An 18677-nucleotide genomic window follows, 5' to 3' on the forward strand; every position below is an offset into this window, starting at 1 on the left:
TTGATTGATGGAATATATTTTCCGATCTTTTTAAGACCGTTGAAAAAAAATATATAAACTTTTATTGATCAATAATTAGGTACGGATCGTATCATTTACTCATGTTCTATAAGTTTCTATTTTTCGGTTGGCGATCGATGAAGGTTTTACTGAATTTATTTTATTTATTTTAAGAAAAATCAATTTTACGGATCTATTTAAACACAAGTAAATTGTGGAACAAACACTGGATGATAATTTCAAGTCGATTGGGTCTTATGTTTCCGTGAAGGTCTTTTTTTTGACAATATGCACAAATATAGTTTTGAGAAAGACAGAAACACCTTCAACCAGTGAAGAACAACTCTAACTTCGTTATTAATGAGTATTTTGATTTACAGTTATTATCAGATATTCTTGAGAAATTAAACTTCAAGAACATGTAAACTTTGCCAATCATTTGCCCTTGTTGACTGTATGTATATCTCTCCTTAACAGCAATTGAGTAGATTCACAGTAAAATGACTATAATACAATTATTAATGAGCAAACATCAACTCAAACGACGGATTAATGAGGTGTTCATTGGTTGTTAATTGAAAGTTTTGATACACTCCTCAACACTTGGCAAGACGTTTTTGTGAAAAGTGACCTACAAATTGAAAGAGTTTTCAAAATTATTTTTCACTCTCCTGCAATCTTAACTGCCACAAAAGAGATTATAAAAAAAACGACAAAGTCTTTTTTTTCTTCAGCATCATCATCATCAATTTCGTCATCAACATTTGCCGCTTTCCACGTCGTTTAAGGCAAGTGAGAAAGTTTAGCCTTGACAATCACAACACCCCTTGTAGCACCGCTGTGTTTGTGATAGTAAAATTTTATTGAATAGTTAGCAATTAGTTTCCCGGTCGGTGGCGTAGCTCAAGTGCCTGACGAATTTTGGCCCCAAATGATAAAGTTTTACCGACAGCGAAAATCTTTCCCTTATTTGTGTGTATGTGTGTGTTTGTGTTTCTAGGAAAAGTAGTTTTCTCTTTACCCTTGTCGCTCGGGTAGGATGGGAGAATCGATGGACGTTTGTCCGGTGTGGCATGAGACGATTCTAACGAATCCTTATTCGAGGGGAACCAATGTTTGCACCAACAAAAGTTTTGCTGACATGAATGCATTTTTCATTGCACCTTGTTTTAATATGCTCGCGTGTGTATCGTTTCCCTACCGAGCTTCGGTACCAGTAGGTGGCAAGTGTCGTGAATAATGAAGCCGGAAAAGTTTTTAGGATAATTTGCACCATCGACGGCTAGCCGGGGATTGTACCGACCGTACGGTACTAACTGGCCATCGTGTGTGTGTGTGTGCGCACGAGTGTTTTTCTAGTTTGAAGAATTTTCACCCTTCACCGTTTCATCGACAGTACCGCAGCGTGTGACTAATGTTTGACCGATGGGTTGAACAAAAAAAAAACCCCGCTAGGACATCCGGACATCCTTGTACGGTTCATCCGTAGCTGGTGGAGAAAAAGCTGAACAGCATAATTATTTAATGCGGATAATATAATTTCTCTCCCGCATTTGTGCGCCATTTCGACTTCATGCTTTCGATCCCGTGGTTGGGAAGAAAAATTGTTCAATTATTTTTGATTAATTAAAAACTCTTTCGCCACCACGGTTTGTAGGTGGCATGAAAGGAGCGAAACAGTGTAAAAGGGTGGGTAATTTTTCGTACAATTTCTTTTTTGCTTTTTCGTGTTCTTTCCCTCCCCTCCCCTCGGCGTGTTTGGCGGTAATTGGTGTCCAGCACCCGTATACTGTAACAGCAGAAATGGTATGATGCCACCTCAAAAAGCTACATGTCGCATTAGTGAAGCCATCTGGAACTGTTCCACGGATAGCAGATGCCAGTAAGGATGGTCTAGTATGCGGGACACCTCCCGTTCGGTAGCTTCCAGCGATCCGGACGTTGTCTGTAACCACGCGTAAAACTCATCCGTCCAGTCGGGACTTCGGGGCCAATCACAGCCGAGCCTGACCTGTGCCCGGTTGATGTAGAGATGACGCAGGTTTTGAGCCGATTTAGCAATCAATAGAATCGTGGCGGTTGAGATGCATTCACGTACCATCTGTGTAGCACAATGGGGAGAGAACCAGATACCAGAGTAGATACAATTGTTTGACGTATTAAACGTGGCTGAATCCCTTACCAGTGCATTCAGTCCCGGGCAGGAGCGGGCGAGCAGTACCAACAAACTATCCGGCCGTTCCTGAAACTCACCGTCCAGTGGTGACTCTACCGCCGGCAGCTGTTCATGCCCATAAACGGTCAGCGTGTACTTGTAAGCATCGACGGCCGCTACCAGCTGGTCGGAAGTAATCTGCAAGAGATTAGAGATTCTGCATAAAAGCATCACGATAATTATACCGGCAATCGTTTCCGGCTGCTGCTGCTTGTTGCATACGGATTCCATTGTACACCGACTGGCGATGTGTCTGTGGTGCATTTGGCATAAAACTCATTCAAAAGACAGTGGAGACAAGGTGTGTGTTTGTGTGTGTTTGGAAACTGTGATGCCAAATCCTTTATGCATATGAATACGAATAATCAACAAACTATCAACCCAAAACTTAATTAACACTCCATCTCGGGAAAAGCGGGACGAATTTTCATTGGTGGGAACTGTATTTGCCCTTTTTCAAGCTTTTTTTTTTGTTATTTGCGCTTTTCCATATTTCCCCCCCCCCCCCCCATCCCCCAAAAAGCATGTAACATATTCGTGTTAGTTTGTAAGCCTGCCCGCCATAGCTCACTCTCCGTTTGCGGTTCCATATAGGGAGGAAAATAATTTATCGCAATCGTTAGGGGTTCGGGTACGGTACGACGTGAGGCGCTTGTTTACGCTTGTTACGGCTGTTTACCTTAACCGGTGTGGCGATGCGGTTTGTGCGGTGCGGTTACTATTATTTGCTTTGCACTCGAATACTTTTCGCTTTGTTTAGTGGAGATTGTGTATGTGAGTATTTGTGCTTTTCTAAAGCTACCTAGAGTTCTAGTTCCAGGAGTGGTTTACTTTACATAAAATAGCTATGAAACGAGTCGCTTACAGGTTTTTTTTTTCATTCTACACATAAGTTGTTGCGCAATGTTAGTGACGTACATTTTGTTGCGTGTTTGCATATGTGAATGTCATTGGTAAATATTGCAAATAGAATGCATGTATAATTTTTGTTTGCCTAATATATTTGTTCAAACGAGAAATTTATACTGTGCAAATAAAATCGTTGGAAATCAGTGTTATGAAAAAACAGGTTTTAAAATAGCTATAATACTCGGCGGGGTGTGATTGCATTGGAAATATTTTAACCAATTTATTTTATGAATAAATAAATAATTAAAAACATAATTGATTAAATAATAATCGATAAACCAATATCATTAATAGCTACAAACACAACAACCTACTTGGTTGTTGAGGTTAGGAATTATAAATAAATAAATAAGTTATTTAAAGAGATAAATATGTAATAAATTTCACGAATCTTCAAAAAATGCATCATACATTTTGCATAATTTTAAGAACTCATTTCAACATCTCTTTCTTTCTTGAAGTCTTTCAAGATCTTTTCTCAGAGATCTTTTTGTTTCAAGAGTTCAAACGACACTTCGTTTTTTTAAGACGTGCTATAATTTGAATTTTTTTTAAAAGTATCAGAAATAATTCTAAAGCACTTTGAGTCATGTAAATACTTTTTAGAACCAGTTTTTCAAAAGTCTCATGGCTTTTACAAAGGTGGCGAAATTGAGATGAGCATGGAGTTATGTTACCCACTGTAGTAGAAATAAATGAAATGTATGTTAGTTTTGGAGTTCTGTTTAATAAAACTTTTGTACAAGGATGATGATGTGGGTTAAATGTTTACAACTAACAGACATAATTGCAATTAAACAAATAATTATTGCAACTGGGTTGCAACTCTACCCAACTTTAGCTTCACTATTATCGTTGTTCGAATAGAGAAAAAGGAGTTCGAATCCTTTTTCATCAACGGACAACTTCTATGTGCATGTGGGAAGAAAAAAACTGATAACATTTGGCTGGTTATTGTCACCATTTTGTCGGCACGTCTTCGAGCTGTTACTAAATAAATTCCATTCGAGCGCCGGCCCATGCTCGTACCGTCGCTGTCGCTGTCAAACAATCAGCCAGACCTAGACATATTGTCCATACCGGAACAATGACAAACACTCAAAGCATCGGGTAAGCGACAAGCGACAAGACAAGGACACGGTACATACAACACGGACAGGTTATAGTTACCATTGTTTTGGGCGTCTGATAAATCATGCTGGCGACTGGTGCCTCGGGCTGCAGCAGAATCACCGCGTTGGTGGTGGACTCGACGCGCAGGTGAACCCGCAGCTTCGGGTTATCCCGTCGTACCGTCAGCCAAGCCTTCGCGGAGCACGGACTGATGGCTAGCGCAGGCGGCGTGTAGCGATTCTGCAGCAGGGTGAGATGTTTCACCTTGGAATCAGCTAACAGTGTCAGTACGTCGTCGTCAACATTTTGCGGAGAGACTTCCAGTATCTGGGGTGCGAACCGGAGAAAGGAGAAGAATGGAAACCGGATGAACCAAACGAACTAACGGACGGACGATGACAAGGGTGATTAATCGTTTTCGGTTATTAAATATCTGTCTTGTGCGCGTGTGTGTGTGTTTGTGAGTCAATAATAAGTTCCCGGTTGGGTGAGTCAATTCTCTTGGCCACACGTACAAACAGATACACACGCACACACACGCACACATACGCACAATGCATTTTGCTGGGTTGGTTTCCGGGATACGGACGAGTTACAAATTGAACGGTTATGCAAATTGGTCTTGGGCTTAAAGCGCCTGCAAGTTAGGCAACAAGCAGCACACGATGAAGAACTCTAGTATACTCCAGTGCACAACAGTACGGCGTTCTTGGTTGTTGTCCTTGCTTCGAATGTGTCCTTGTGTCCTTGTGTTAAAGCGGGCATGAAATTGATGATGAAAAGTAGATAGCGAGGGTTTTTGCGGGGGTTTTTCACTTTTGCGGCCTAGACGGTGTGTGGCACACAATCATAAAGTAATGGAATTAGCCAATGGTGTGTTAGCACGTGGAACCGTTCTAAGGTTTTCCATGCATCTGGACAACGGTTCCGACGATGAATCAGCATTGTTTGGACATGGGGATGAAAAACGATTCGTTGACAATATATCCTTTTGGGCTGAGAGATCCGTCCGGATGAGCTCAACGTTTCAACCGGGGTTTTTGGTGGACAGTCGGTTCTACTAGCGGCAAATGATGTCGTGTGCTGGATGGTGATTGGTATCAGTTTTCACCTTGTGCCTTGAAACGAACTACACCCAAAAACCCCGCTCCCGGGGCTATTGGGATGAACTGGTTTGGAAGATAATTTAGTTACGAAACGTCATCACTCACCTGTAGATTGAGAAACAGTCCAATGTGCATGATGGGACAGTGGTGTGAGGTAACGTTGACGAGGCAGAGACGGCGCAGCACCAGACAGCACGATTCGAGCACCTCGTCCAGCAGATGGTTCGCTTCGTACCGTTCCAGTATAAGGTCAACCAGTGAGAGCGATTGCAGGTTGGTAAGGCAAAGCATGAGCCGCTTGAGAGCGGCCAGCAACTGACCGCCCGTGCCGAACAGCTTGATTGACTCGGGATCCTCGCTGAGGGCCATATTGCACGGGAACAGGTAATTGAGCGAACGGATCCGCGAACCACAGCCGACCCATTCGCGGGGACACCCGCTCGTCCGTGCGTTCTGCTCCATCGCCCACGAGATGAGCGACATGAACTGGAACATGTTGTTGAAGCTGACTTGCGGCCGAAAGTCAAGCCCGCGTATGAGATGGCCCACGGATAGGAGACAGCTCTGGAGGCGCGAGTGATCGAGTACGGGCTGCCAGCCGGAATAGTAGTTGTATCGCATCCGACCGAGCGTCGCATCCTCGACCAGAAAGTTAGACCACACGTGCGGCAGGTAGAACGCTCTGTACCATCCGTAGCAGGTCTGTCGAGGCGAGAGAAAACCGTGAGTGTACAATTAATCAATCGGTCGCGCAAACACCACAACCACCACCAATGGGCCAATGTTTCGACCAAGGTAAGGCAGGTGATCATTGTTATTATCGTCATCATCATCATCATCATCACCATCATCAGCAACATCCTCTACTGTGGGATGAGAGACACGCTTGGGATTATCGTCGTACCAGGCTCGCGTAGTATCGCTCCTTGATGGTGAGATGGGAGAAGATGCGCTCGAGAATATGATCCGGTAAATTACTCCACTGCGTCCAGCCATGGTCTGGGTCATCATTTTTGGAATCGTTCTCATCCGACCGGGCAACGGTATCGTTCTCGTACGCTTCATTCTCATCCACCTCGATATAGCACGCTGTCCAGCAGGTTCGGGCACGATTGTAGTTCGCCATTTGCCGATGGAGCGGTTTGGGGCATGCAACGGAAAAAAAGGGCACGAGAATAAAATATTTATAATTCCAATTCGTAGCACTCCTGTCCCGTTGCAGTCCAGGTATAGAAGGAGAATCATAGCGGTAGGAAAGTTTGGGATAGGAACTGTACCGTGCACACCAAGATGGAACTGGCACAGGCACGGTACTCGTCCGATGTGAACGTTTCGCGTACCACGCACACCGAGTGAAGTTAAATAAATTGAGAATAAATTTGAAATAAAGACGATAAGAGGAACAAGTAGCATCATCCAGTTGGTTTTTGTTTTTCAGGTGCTTATCGTGTCTGGTGAAGATTTTGCAATACAGGTGGTTGTGGTACAGGTGGACAGCACCGTAGTGATTTTGCGTGTCTTATTTATTATGAGAAATAAAGTTATGATTAAATTGTAACGTTTTTTTTTGGTTCTTGAGAATATGCATAATTTTGCAGGGATACATAACTTAAAAGTGAATTTCTTTTGATACGAATTTAGTACCCGGTCAATGTCGAGGGGAATGGGATTTGTAAAAGCCAAATTAGAAATGATGTTAGCGTTTAATAGAAATGAGCCTTATATTATAAGCAAATACATTTACACAAATACATTAAGCAAATACAAGCTGTTAATCAGAAAAATGTTTGAAGCGTATTGCATAAATGTAGGCGTTTTGGGTGTAAGACGTTTGGATATAGTTTGGTTATTTCCTTATTTTTTTAAAGCTTTAAAGCTGTTATAGCATACATAAATGTAATATCTCTTTAATTTTGAACTCTGGTTTGATATATCTCAACCCATTGTAGGTAATGCGCTATAATTGGAACATCATTATCATCCAAAGTGAGTTGTTTTCTCTCTTTTGGTTTACCAAATTTATTTAAAATTAATTTAATTTTCTTCAATTAGTGATTTCCACCTTCAACGGATTGGTATATGCTAAGGGCACCATAGTTGTTACAGAGCGGTGAAATAAATTATTACGAAATAGTACTACCATCGTTCTCATGAAAATCGCGTGAATAGAAACACCTGATGTAAAAACAAAAAGAAAAGAGAGTGGAAGAGAAGAATCCGATGGGATAAAACATGAAACACTTAGTGTTGGAATATCTGTGCTGCTGCTTATCGTTTTCCGACGAGTTTACAGTATTAATTATTTTTTTGTTAGAAAACAGACCGGACCACTTTTTTTAATTGCAATTTAACACTAGTCGAGCTGTTTTTATGGTATTTTAGTACCTTCAAGCTTATTTCGAAATCGTCAACAAACTGTCTAACTTTTAAAGAGAAACTTCCCCCGCTGTATACCAAAAACAAAATAAACCTTCTGTTAAGTTTCCCAAGAACGGTTAAAGCGTTTAAAGAGAGCATTTGTCGCGCTGCTTACATTCTTCGGCAATCTTTTTTATGATTTTAACAACGTCATACCTTTAGCGGGACAAAATGAGCGTGGGTAAATATGGCTTGTAAAGTGCGCACTGTACCAGAACAGGGAGGGGGAAAAAGAAATTTTTCCATGGCGTTAACTAACGCCAAGTGAAACTGCTCGACTTTCACTGTGGAAGAGAAAAGTATCACGGAGGGATACATTCCCCCAAAGCACCAGGACGTGGGAGGTGTCTGTTTTAAAAGTGGTAATTTTTGTGAAAAACTCATAACGATTCCCGCACACTGTCAGTGCCAGTGTACCCCGTTCGGTGTTGAAGGGGTTTCAGTGCCCCCTCCCTCGTACCCGGTTTGAAGATTATGACAATCGTTTCCGCTTCCATCGTGCGCTCAGGTGAGATTTTTTTCTGAGGGGAAACATTTTCGGGCCTCGTTAACATTCGGATTTATGGGTACGAAACTTATTAAATGAGCTTCTTATGACTTTTCGCGCGCTTTGATGAAACTTTGGTCGGCGGGTGAAAGGACTGCAGAGTGGAGGGGAGAGAAGGGAGGAAAACACTCCATTTTCCCTGCCCCCTGAATATCATGGAAGAATGAGATACTTTCCACGGTGCGGTGGTAAATACAATGAACACGAAGCACAACCACTGCCGGGCACTCATTGTTTCCGGCACACGGAGAATGTTGGGTGGAAAAAGCTTGCTTAAATTATTTAAAATCCACCTCGGTGTACTTGCGAGTGTAATTCCGAAGCTTGTGCATAATTTATGTTCCCTCTCTTGCGCCGGTACGAAGGCTCGGAGTGGCTTTCTTGAGCCCATCCGTCGTTCCGCTGACGCTTGGGAAGGAAGTCGTATTGGAGGCGATTCCGTTTTCTTTCATCTGCCGGGATGACTTGTACGCTGTTAACCCTTACCGATGGTGGGATAGAACCCGTAAAGGGGGTAGGTTTTGATTGTGAGTGAAGCGATGCCATGTGGGGCAAGATTTAATGGCGTGTGGTAGCGTATATTTATGATCTTGTTTTTTTCCCTCTCTTGCGATTCTCTTTTGGTTTTTGTATAGATATTGGAATGGTTGGACCAGGACGCTCGGCTTGATGTGGAATGTTGACTAGACTAAGGGTTGAGCTTCACTAAGTGAAGAAGCAAAAGCGGCAGAGTTTGGCTGAGTCTGTGGTGAAATTATCGGCGTCATTTGGTAAGGGCTCACAAATGACTTGTTCTAACTCTATTAGTGTCGTGTAGTTTGAAAAAAAAAAGAAAGAGACCTTTTCCTGGGAATTGGGACAACCACTAGTGACCGCGAAAGGAACAACGCGGTCCCCTTTTTGGAGAAAACGATCCTTTGCTCACCCGGCGAATGGCATGAATCGAGCAAGCAATTATGCACAATTATTCGCTCGTAATACACACAACCCAACACACCAAAAACGCCCGGCACACTTCCGGGTAGATTAAGAGCCACGGACCACATACCCTTCGCGCTCTCCTAAACTCCTTTATAACTCCACTCATATCCACATCCGCCCGGGTATATCAAGATTTATTCGCCATCCTGTCGGCGGATTTACGAGAGCGCACGCTGCCGGTCTTACAGCAAAATGGAGGATAATTTCCTCGACGTTCGCTATTTATTGCACCCGCGGGAATTGAGAGTCGTTCGCTGGCCCTATCCAGGGTTCCTCGGTACCGGTACCACCAAAGGGGGAAGAGCATGGCCGGGACAAAGAGGTTCCCAATGGCGGTAATTTAGGCGGCACTATGCCATTAGATACACTAGCCTAGCAAAGCCTGTACCATAGGGTGCTGCGGGTTGTGTGCCACAAAATAAAGGTGGGCCCAAAGTTTTCCATGCCTTCAATTAAGGTAAAACGTGCCCTCTGGAGAACATCATCGTTTTCGGGATACTCGGTGAGTGAGTTACAACTACACCGCGGTACGTACTGATTGCGGGCGCTCGCGTGCGTCGTCACCTGTATTCATATGTCTGCGTAAGCATTACGTGGTGGAAAATTTAGTTCGTTTTCCTCAACATGGATGGCGCACGTGCAGTAGTGGAGAGTCACATGTAGTGCAAATTGAATTTACCACTCTCAGTAATTATTGAATTCGGGTTTTTGATTGGAGTGTGAGGATGAAATGAATAGTTCCGTGGTGAAGAAACCGTTTGTCACATACATTTGTCGATTTCATGCTAATGAGTTCTATTGAATATATTTTTAATAAATGAAGAATCGCATCGATGGGTGGCGGCTTGTTAATTTAGTAAATGAGCGATCATTGTAAGATAATGTTCTTTATAGCCGTAAAAGTAATTATCACGTAGTTAAATTCACGAACTATGATTATATTCAATGATTAAAGAGTGATTTTCAAGAGTTTGGTAGAAAATGAAAGAAATGTTTTTGAGTTTAATTCAATTGACGATATCAGGATATAATTTGGTCTTGAGAGTAGATTAATTTATTTAATTTTTGTATTTTTTAAGAAAGCCCGGTGGTGTATGCGATAGCATGTTTATCACATACCCCACCGGGCTGCCCTAAAAAATATACAAAAAATAAATAAATCCTGTCCACACGACTTGATCATGGATCAATTCCCATCCAAACCGTTCCTCGGAGCAAGGACTGACCATCCGGCTACGTGGTAAAGTCAGTAGCGGTTGTAACGGTGGGCGGTGTAGGTGGCTGCTGCCCCCCCCCCCCTTTTCAGTACATGAAGCTACTGTCTGCAACTCGAACACTAGGGGCCTCTTTAAAACCCAGAATAAATAGTTTTCCAAGGAATAATATGGACAGCCCTTTAAACCAAGAACGATCGTTTTCCACGAAATGATATGGACAGCCGGGGCCCCTTTAAACCGAGAACGAACGTTTACCAAGGAATGCACACGTTTGTGAGGTGTATTTGCTAACGGTCCTAACTCCTTCCTCCCCCCTCGTCATCGCCAGCGTAGTTTTAGGTCCCCGAAGATTTTCAGTTAGGGCCTTAAAAAATGACTCCCACCTCCCCGGTCAGTATTTTATAAATTTGACTTCATGCGATCGGTTATAATGGATCAATGCAAAATAAACATCGTTGATTTCAGTTTATCAACGGTGTGACCGTCTATAGTTTGGGGCCCCAATTACCATGCCGCTTAGGGCCTCCGAGAAATAGCCGACGTGCGCCCGTGCGTCATTGAAGGAAAAAAGTTAAAATACATCAAAATTCCTGTAAATGTCATTTAATTTCTTTGAAAAATTGCTCCTATTTCGTAGTACACTTATCTTCATCGCACTATCATTAATCAAAAGTTTTCTCACAACGCTTATTAAATTTTTGATAAATTACCACGATTCACTTGTTCACTGTTACAGCTCACAATTTAATATGTGGAGTAATTACATCACTATTACTACATTCCCATTACTATTACACTGGAATGTAATTATCCCCGTTAAACTTCACCACACGACCAATATGATTGATGCAGAAAACACGTTACCAAACATATTTCCTTCACCGCCGGTAGGCTTTACGTTTCATCTGCTGTTCTAAATTTTCCGGTTTTCACAGCCATTTCACGGTCACCGGTATAGTGTTCGAGAGGCGTTTATAGCACAGCTGTAAAGCCGAGATTGCAACGCCGAACACACAAACACACGTGTGCCGTTGTGTTGTGTTTTTCCTTAGTTTTTCCCGCATCGGCCGCATCGACGGTCACTTCATCACCGGCTTTTGGGTGGGTTTAAAAATACGACAAGCACGCAATACGGCACCGAAAAAACAAAACCTGACCGTACGGTAGGTACGAAAATGGCGAAAATTGCGAAATCGCTGTAGGCCCTCACATGACGCGTTTGGTGGATGAGGAAAATTGTGTAACAAATCGCACGATTGGAGCCTCCCTGTGTATAGTTTTCCAGCAAGGTGGTACAGTTGAACTAAACATTTTTTTTTATTTTTTTTTTACTCCTTTCTGTACCTCTATCATCACTATCCAGCTTCCAGCCGGCATTAACAGCTTGCGTCATGGTGGAATTAGCTGATATCTGTTACCGCGGAAAGCATCAACTAGAAACCACTGTTGCACCGTTGATGTAGCGAAACAAAAAAGTTGTTTAATCACTTGCTCTTTGACACAGATTTACCGTGATCTTGCATGCGCAAATACTCGCGACCGACTGAGCCGCGATCAACTATCGGTCGTTTATGTTTTTTTTACGGTACGAAACGTGAAATGTTCATCGATTCTTGACCGTAGTGAGCGAGACGGTTGTGGTGGTCAGTAAGGCGAGGTTGTGTGTTTATTGGTGGTGTACAGACTAAAAGAGTGGAAAAGGTAAAGGATGTACATGTATATTGTGTAGATCTAATATAACGAAAAATAGATCTTGTTAAAACAAAAATTATATAAGGTAAAAAGAATTGTGAATAAGTCAATTACGATTTGGAAAAGTATTAACCCTTTTTACAAGCTAATAATGCATGTCAGTTTAAAAATACAATCCCAAATAAATCAAATGAAATCTTTCGCTATGCAATGGTATTGGTGATTTACAGAACGAAAGCAAACCACCTTGCGCAGAAGACGCACTGTTCAAAACAAACCGTTCATGTGGGTGTGCATGCGCACAAGTCTTTTTAAGCTACGCAAATGAACGTTTGCTTAACCGAGTTCATTGACATAAACAAATTCATCCGCACGAGCGAAGATCAAACGTTTTATCTTCCCCCGATAGATGTGGTGTCGCGTAGCAAATGAGTATATTTCCAAAGGAACAACTGCTTCATTTGCAATTTCAAGTAAGTGTATTTAATTTCATCGTTTCATCCGTTGTTTTTCCCTTTACGGTGTGCAGTAGGTAACGCCCGGTGTCACGCTTTGGATCCACGACAGGTAGGAAGTGATTCGGGCGCTGACAGACGGTTTGGTAGATGCGCAAGCCGTACCGTAGTTGACAACACCGACCAGATACACGTAGCCACCGGACGTGTAGAAGAGTGGACCGCCCGAATCGTACTGACACGTGTCCTTGCCGGGCGTGTAGGTGCAGATATGCGAGGCAAAAATGTTGGGCAAAGACGATTGGCAAGATTGTTGAGTAATGACGTTAAGCGACACCTTCCGGAGAACGTTTGAGGCTGGTGCACTGAAGTCCATCGTTCCCCAGCCAGTCGCCTCAACGACGGAGCCCGCAAAGTTGGAGTTTGCGAATCGCATTGGTAGACAAGCGGGTCCTACACCAGCGTTGAAGATGATACGATCAACTGTACGAACGATCGCAATATCATTCTGCGACGGACTGGCCACGTACGATGGATGGTTCGTAACGGAGGCGAGACGCATCAGCACCGAATAACTAGTGTCAGAACCGATGGTGTGATCATGATCACCAACCAGCAACCCTACTGCCGAGATGCTACGTCCCCTCATGCAGTGAACAGCTGTTACAGAGTGATACTCAGAAACTGAAGATATATAAAATAAAAAAAAAACGTTATCATATTTGGTTTAGCCGCGCGCTAAGCGACAAGAACTCACTAATCGTAGCACCACAGAAGAGGGAGCGTGATGTAGTATCGACCAGCCCGGCCATCATTGGGAACTCGTTGACGAGCGTTGGTACACCGTTTACGATCTTCGATGTTCGGCGCAATCCACATCTGCATTGTGGTGCCTGTGCCACGACCTGACACCGGAACCGTCCTCCTGTCGACGTGGTAGTCGATCGTAAAGCAAACACTGCCCGATTACCAGTAGATTCAAGTGTGAAGGTTTTCTGTCCACAGTACTTGGTGGCGTAGACGAGAGTAGGATCATTTTGGAGGGATATCTCCAACCGATCCGCCGTACATCCGGTTGTCTAAAATGATTGGGCGATAAAGTGAATGATAAGGAAATGTAACGCAAAGATCGCCCCGATAAGTGGTTCGTTTACCGTTGCCAGATACATATCATAGCAGTTGACGTAGAACGTGTTCCCGACCGGGGCAGTCAGCTGCCACCGACAGTTGGTACCCTTCGCGTAGTAGTTGGGAAAGTTCGGTGACTCCACGTAAAACACTTCACCGGCCGTGAAAGTCTTCTGCCTATCGCACCCGGTAAATTGGGCATCGGTAGAAGGGAATGATACGGCAAAAAGAGCGTAAAGCCCCGCGATAAGAACCTTGCTTCCGTCCATTGCAAAACAGCGGAACGGACTGACTAGGTGGAGTTTCGCGCAAAGCCGAAAAAGTGAGGACACAGATGTGTAGAGGTTGTACACGATAAAGGCAAAACAAGACAAATTATTATCTTCACTGGTACATCGTTTCTCTCATAGCCACTGGGTGCTATCACCGACTTGTCCTCCCTCCCTTGATCGATCCATGTTGGCTGGATGAAGATAGCAAACAATGCACGTATATTTTGTAATTTTCAAAACACATGTTTTTGTGGAACTAGCAAGAACCGGCTAACTGATTTCACCTAAATAGGGGATGTGTTTTTGAAGAACGATTTGAATGACCTTTGAAATGGATGTCGGCCTCAATTTGATTGTTTTTTGTTCTATTGCCGTTTGTTGTATGCTACCGAATATCCGGAAGATGTTGTTGTTTAGTGGAGCATACTAGGTGCGAGTTGTTTTGAGTTGTTTTTCGTATTATTGGCAATGTTGTCGAGCGAATGTCTAGTGCATCGTCGCGTACCTACTATGAATGAGAGTAGCTGTTGTAAAAGTACAACGTTCTTTTCACTCACGTCGAGACTAGGGAGCTTCATAACAACACGAGCCCAATCGTGGTTCGATCTGTTTGATCAGTTGGTACACCTCAGCACGCTGACGTTCGGAGCTGTTCGAGAGGGTCGCGATTGCGTTAGCGCCCCCGAAAACTTTAAAATGCTAATACTTCATCGATCATACCGTTTAGTGATCGTATACGATCGAATGTGTAACGACACGCGAAGAAGGCGAACCCAAACTTCAAGAAGATGATGCAGAACGGTTGGAAGGCGAGCATTACGATACTGCTGGCCCTGGTTGAGATTGTCGCTGGGCAGTACGGTACGTGTGATCTGGCGTATACGTACTCCAGCGGTCAGACGAGCTTTATCGAATCACCCAAGTTTTCCAACTACTACACACCGGGCACAAAGTGTCGGTACACCGTAAATGCACCGGTGGGACACTATCTGTACGCGCAATGTTACGACATGTATCTGCCGTCGAGTACTGGTTGCTACTATGACAAGTTGGCCGTTTCGCTGACCGGTGATGCAAATCTTGCCGACGCCCAAATACGCTGTGGAACGACTACATTCAATGTGCAGAGCACGTACAATAAGCTGGTGGTGGCATTGTTGGGTAGTACTAGCACTGCCGGTGGACGGTTCCGTTGTCAGATAACGGCAGTCAAGATCCCTTGTGATTGTGGACGTCGCAAGACGGTAGGTACTCGTCAAGCAGGTGTGTTTTTTGGGGGGACATGTGATCTTTATTTTGTATCTTCCTGAGCGTAGCCTAGCATAGTGAATGGTTTCCCAACGCAAGCGAATGAGTTCCCGATGATGTCGGCATTGGTGGATGTACCTACGAAGAACATATTTTGTGGATCTACGATTGGTAAGAACATCCTCACGTAGCAACTCTTAGTCTTGGAGCCTTACGCCTATATTCCTTTTGCAGTAACCGATCGACATGTGCTTACGGCTGCTCACTGTCTGCTGACGAGATCGGTCTCCAATACAACTGTCCTGGTGGGTGATCAGAATGTTAAAGTCGGTACCGACACTCCCTATGCGGCGCTTATGCTGGTGTCCACTTTCACTCCCCATCCGAGCTATAATCCTACTGCCAAAACAAACGATATTGCCCTAGTGCGCACTACCAATGCAATTGATTTCAATCCTGGCGTAGGTCGGGTTTGTCTGCCGTTCCGCTTTAGCACGAGCACCTTCGATAACGTTCGACTCAGTGCACTTGGTTGGGGTTCGATTGATTTCGGTGCACCACAATCACCCGAGCTGCTCCAGACAACGCTGGCAGTAGTGACTTCTAGCAGCTGCTCTACCAAACTTTCGCGTACGATCATCGAATCACAGATGTGTACGTTTGCGGCTGGTAATGATACCTGCCAGAACGATTCTGGCGGTCCACTGTACTATACCGATCCTAACAGCCAGCTGGTATACGAGGTTGGTGTGGTAGGGTTTGGAGTGGCCTGTGCATCCAGCTTTCCGAGTGTGAACACAAGAGTTACTTCATACCTGGATTGGATTACGAGCACTACCGGGTACACATTCTGTGAGAAGTAGTTTTACGATTGGATGTACTTTAGACGAGGTCATTATGTGGATTTTGGCTTGGAATTTCTGAGAAATTCCAGAATACCAACAATTCGTAGTTTAATAAAGACATGCAAAATAAAACAAGGACCTAAAGGGAATTATATATTGAAAAAAGTAGTGAAGTTGTAAAACTTATGTTGTACAATTACTTATGCATTAACATACTATAGCAAATTAAAATTATTACAGACGAGTTGATTCAGAAGAATGCGCAGAACAAACAAAAGTATACAAAACTCTGGAACAGATTAAAATTTGTAATAAATTTAGAAGACTTTTAGAGCAGATGACTTGCTTTTGAAGTTGAAACTAGAGTTAATGTATTATCTTGGGCAATAAACGCCTGACATTACTAGAGTAGAAACATCAATATGTGATGAGATATAAACCTTGGGACTTAGGAAAATCTCTAGTAATTTTGAATTTCTAGAACCGAGTTCTCCAAACTACGGTAGGGACCCATTACATTTATTGCACATGATGACCTATGAGTGACCCTCAGCTACGATTATTCCATCTAACGATCTTATAAAAAGTTTGGAGACCCTTAGCTAAAATAATAATGATTTATAATGATTGTTCGTAGTATTTTCCAACATTAGGTTTCCTATTACCGTTTTTGACACCTCGTAGGAAGAAATAGAGATAGAAATTATAATTAAAAGAAGAACCAATACCAATAAGTGACCATTGCCCCCCAAAAAAACGTATATTAGGACAAATCCCCTGCTTGAAATATGCAACTGTTTGAGTTTGTAGTGGAATATTTGCATTCACCGCACATAAACTGTGTGCAGTAAACAATGTTACTTCTCCTACCTTAGTTTTTACCTACTCTCTTGAAGAAAATTAATGGAGCCTGTGTTTGAAATGAACAATTTACAATGCTTGAAGTGGTGAAAACAGTCAACCATTACAATGAGTTACAATTGCAGTCCATTCGAAATCACCTCAAACTCAGGCTTCAACACCGCACAACCGGTAAGTGTATTGAAAAATCGTTCTCTTCTGTACCGTCCGGTTGTGTGAGACATAACAAAGCTTAATGATATGAAAAACCGAACCAATTTTACTGCGTAATGACTTTTGGAAGTAATGGTCCACTGTCAATGAACTGTGTATAATTAATCTAGCATTTATTTTAGCATCTAGTTCAAAGGAACCCGGTTGCTGTTAAGGATGTTAAGTTGCAATCGGCAGCAGCAGCCCCATTAGGGCGCGGGGTTTTTTTGGATGGGGTGGTGGGCAAAAGTTGGTGGCCAATGCACCCATTAGGATTGGCCGGTACCGAGATTGGGCTAACTATGCTTTTGTCCGGTTAGTAGTGAATTTAATTATTTATCGAGAGAAAACTGAATACCGAACGGACGTTTGGCATTGGACCGGGCCGGTTGCACTGAAAGTTTCGTTTCGTTTGAACTGTCATCTGTGTGGAGGTTTGTGTGGGTCGATTGGGAAAATTCCCCTTAGGCCAGAACTGGCACTGGCAAGCTTCCCTGTCAGGGGCGGATCTGGTTCGGATTCCGATTCGTACCGTTTTCTCGAGTGTTTTATGTTTTTGAAATTCGATGATAAAACCCGACACTTTTACGTATTCCAGTGGGTGACCCCGCATTGGAGGATGGTGTACTTCTGTGTGTGCTAGTAAAAGTTCGTTCCTGTAGTTTAAAGTTGAGCATCACACGGGAGTCGTGTGGTTTGTTAGCAATCGGCACTATTTCGAACGGAAACTTACACTTCTCTTTCTACGAAACTTTGAGCATGATCACTTTAACGCAGAAGAAAGTGTATCGAAGATCTTCGCAGGCGAGAGTAAGTTAGGACAGCTTCAAGTGGTGTTGTCAAGACGTACAGGGTGCTTGAAAAGAAGGAAATGTTTAATTTTGTTTCAATTTAGCACTGCACTTTCGGAGTGTTCGGTACTCGGAGTTGCATGTTTCATTTGCAGAATCAATGCCGGGAACTGAGGGAAGCGCTTCATTTGCAATGGTGTCGAGGGAATTGGGAGTGAAAATTAAAGTTCAGCCCTGCGACCAAGTGCGATGGTCGATAAGAAAGTTATGACCCAGTACGAAACGGGTGCCAACGCTCCCCGGGATGGGACAGTTTTATGTGCATGATGGTATAAATTTCTGCTACAAAACCCAAACCTGACAGGAAACGATAATCTCGCAGGAGAGATGAGACTTCGGCTTATGCGTCAGGGTTTTGCCTTTGCAATGCAAACCAGGACCAAGGAGCTGTTAGCATTTGGATTAAACTGTGGACATTTCTTGGAACTAGTTTGTCGTCATTTGACGACGAGCTGAGTGTCATTTAGAAGCGATTATATTAGCAGGATTCGTTTTGTAAAAAGCTTACCGGAGCAAGTGAGCTTAAATGCTGTGCTCATCGCCGACCGCTGCGGACAAGCAAAGAGAAGCAAATGGTTGACCTAATTTTAAGTGGTGTATGGTTAGGAAGATATCTTTTCCATAGTT

The 18677-nt window shown here is 43.3% G+C and overlaps 3 protein-coding genes across 3 annotated transcripts; 1 reads left to right on the plus strand and 2 right to left on the minus strand.

Moving 5' to 3' along the window:
- Positions 1–839: 839 nt before the first annotated feature.
- On the minus strand, positions 840–12432 carry LOC125770190 (uncharacterized). Its single transcript, XM_049439555.1, has 6 exons — positions 11851–12432; positions 6248–6432; positions 5449–6045; positions 4295–4564; positions 2183–2353; positions 840–2101 (listed from the first exon to the last, which is right to left on the minus strand). Exons 1-6 carry the CDS (start codon positions 11897–11899, stop codon positions 1820–1822), a joined length of 1554 nt encoding a protein of 517 aa, XP_049295512.1. The 5' UTR covers positions 11900–12432; the 3' UTR covers positions 840–1819.
- A 233-nt stretch (positions 12433–12665) lies between these two features.
- Positions 12666–14158, minus strand: LOC125770212 (venom serine protease-like). The gene is made up of 3 exons (XM_049439595.1): positions 13808–14158; positions 13411–13732; positions 12666–13337 (listed from the first exon to the last, which is right to left on the minus strand). The coding sequence occupies exons 1-3, from the start codon at positions 14048–14050 to the stop codon at positions 12715–12717; spliced, it is 1188 nt and encodes a 395-aa protein (XP_049295552.1). The 5' UTR covers positions 14051–14158; the 3' UTR covers positions 12666–12714.
- Positions 14138–16651, plus strand: LOC125770213 (venom serine protease-like). Its single transcript, XM_049439597.1, has 3 exons — positions 14138–15297; positions 15370–15472; positions 15536–16651. The coding sequence occupies exons 1-3, from the start codon at positions 14842–14844 to the stop codon at positions 16162–16164; spliced, it is 1188 nt and encodes a 395-aa protein (XP_049295554.1). The 5' UTR covers positions 14138–14841; the 3' UTR covers positions 16165–16651.
- The last annotated feature ends 2026 nt before the right edge of the window (positions 16652–18677 follow it).

This window comes from Anopheles funestus, chromosome 3RL (assembly GCF_943734845.2).
Source record: "Anopheles funestus chromosome 3RL, idAnoFuneDA-416_04, whole genome shotgun sequence".
NCBI lineage: Eukaryota > Metazoa > Arthropoda > Insecta > Diptera > Culicidae > Anopheles > Anopheles funestus.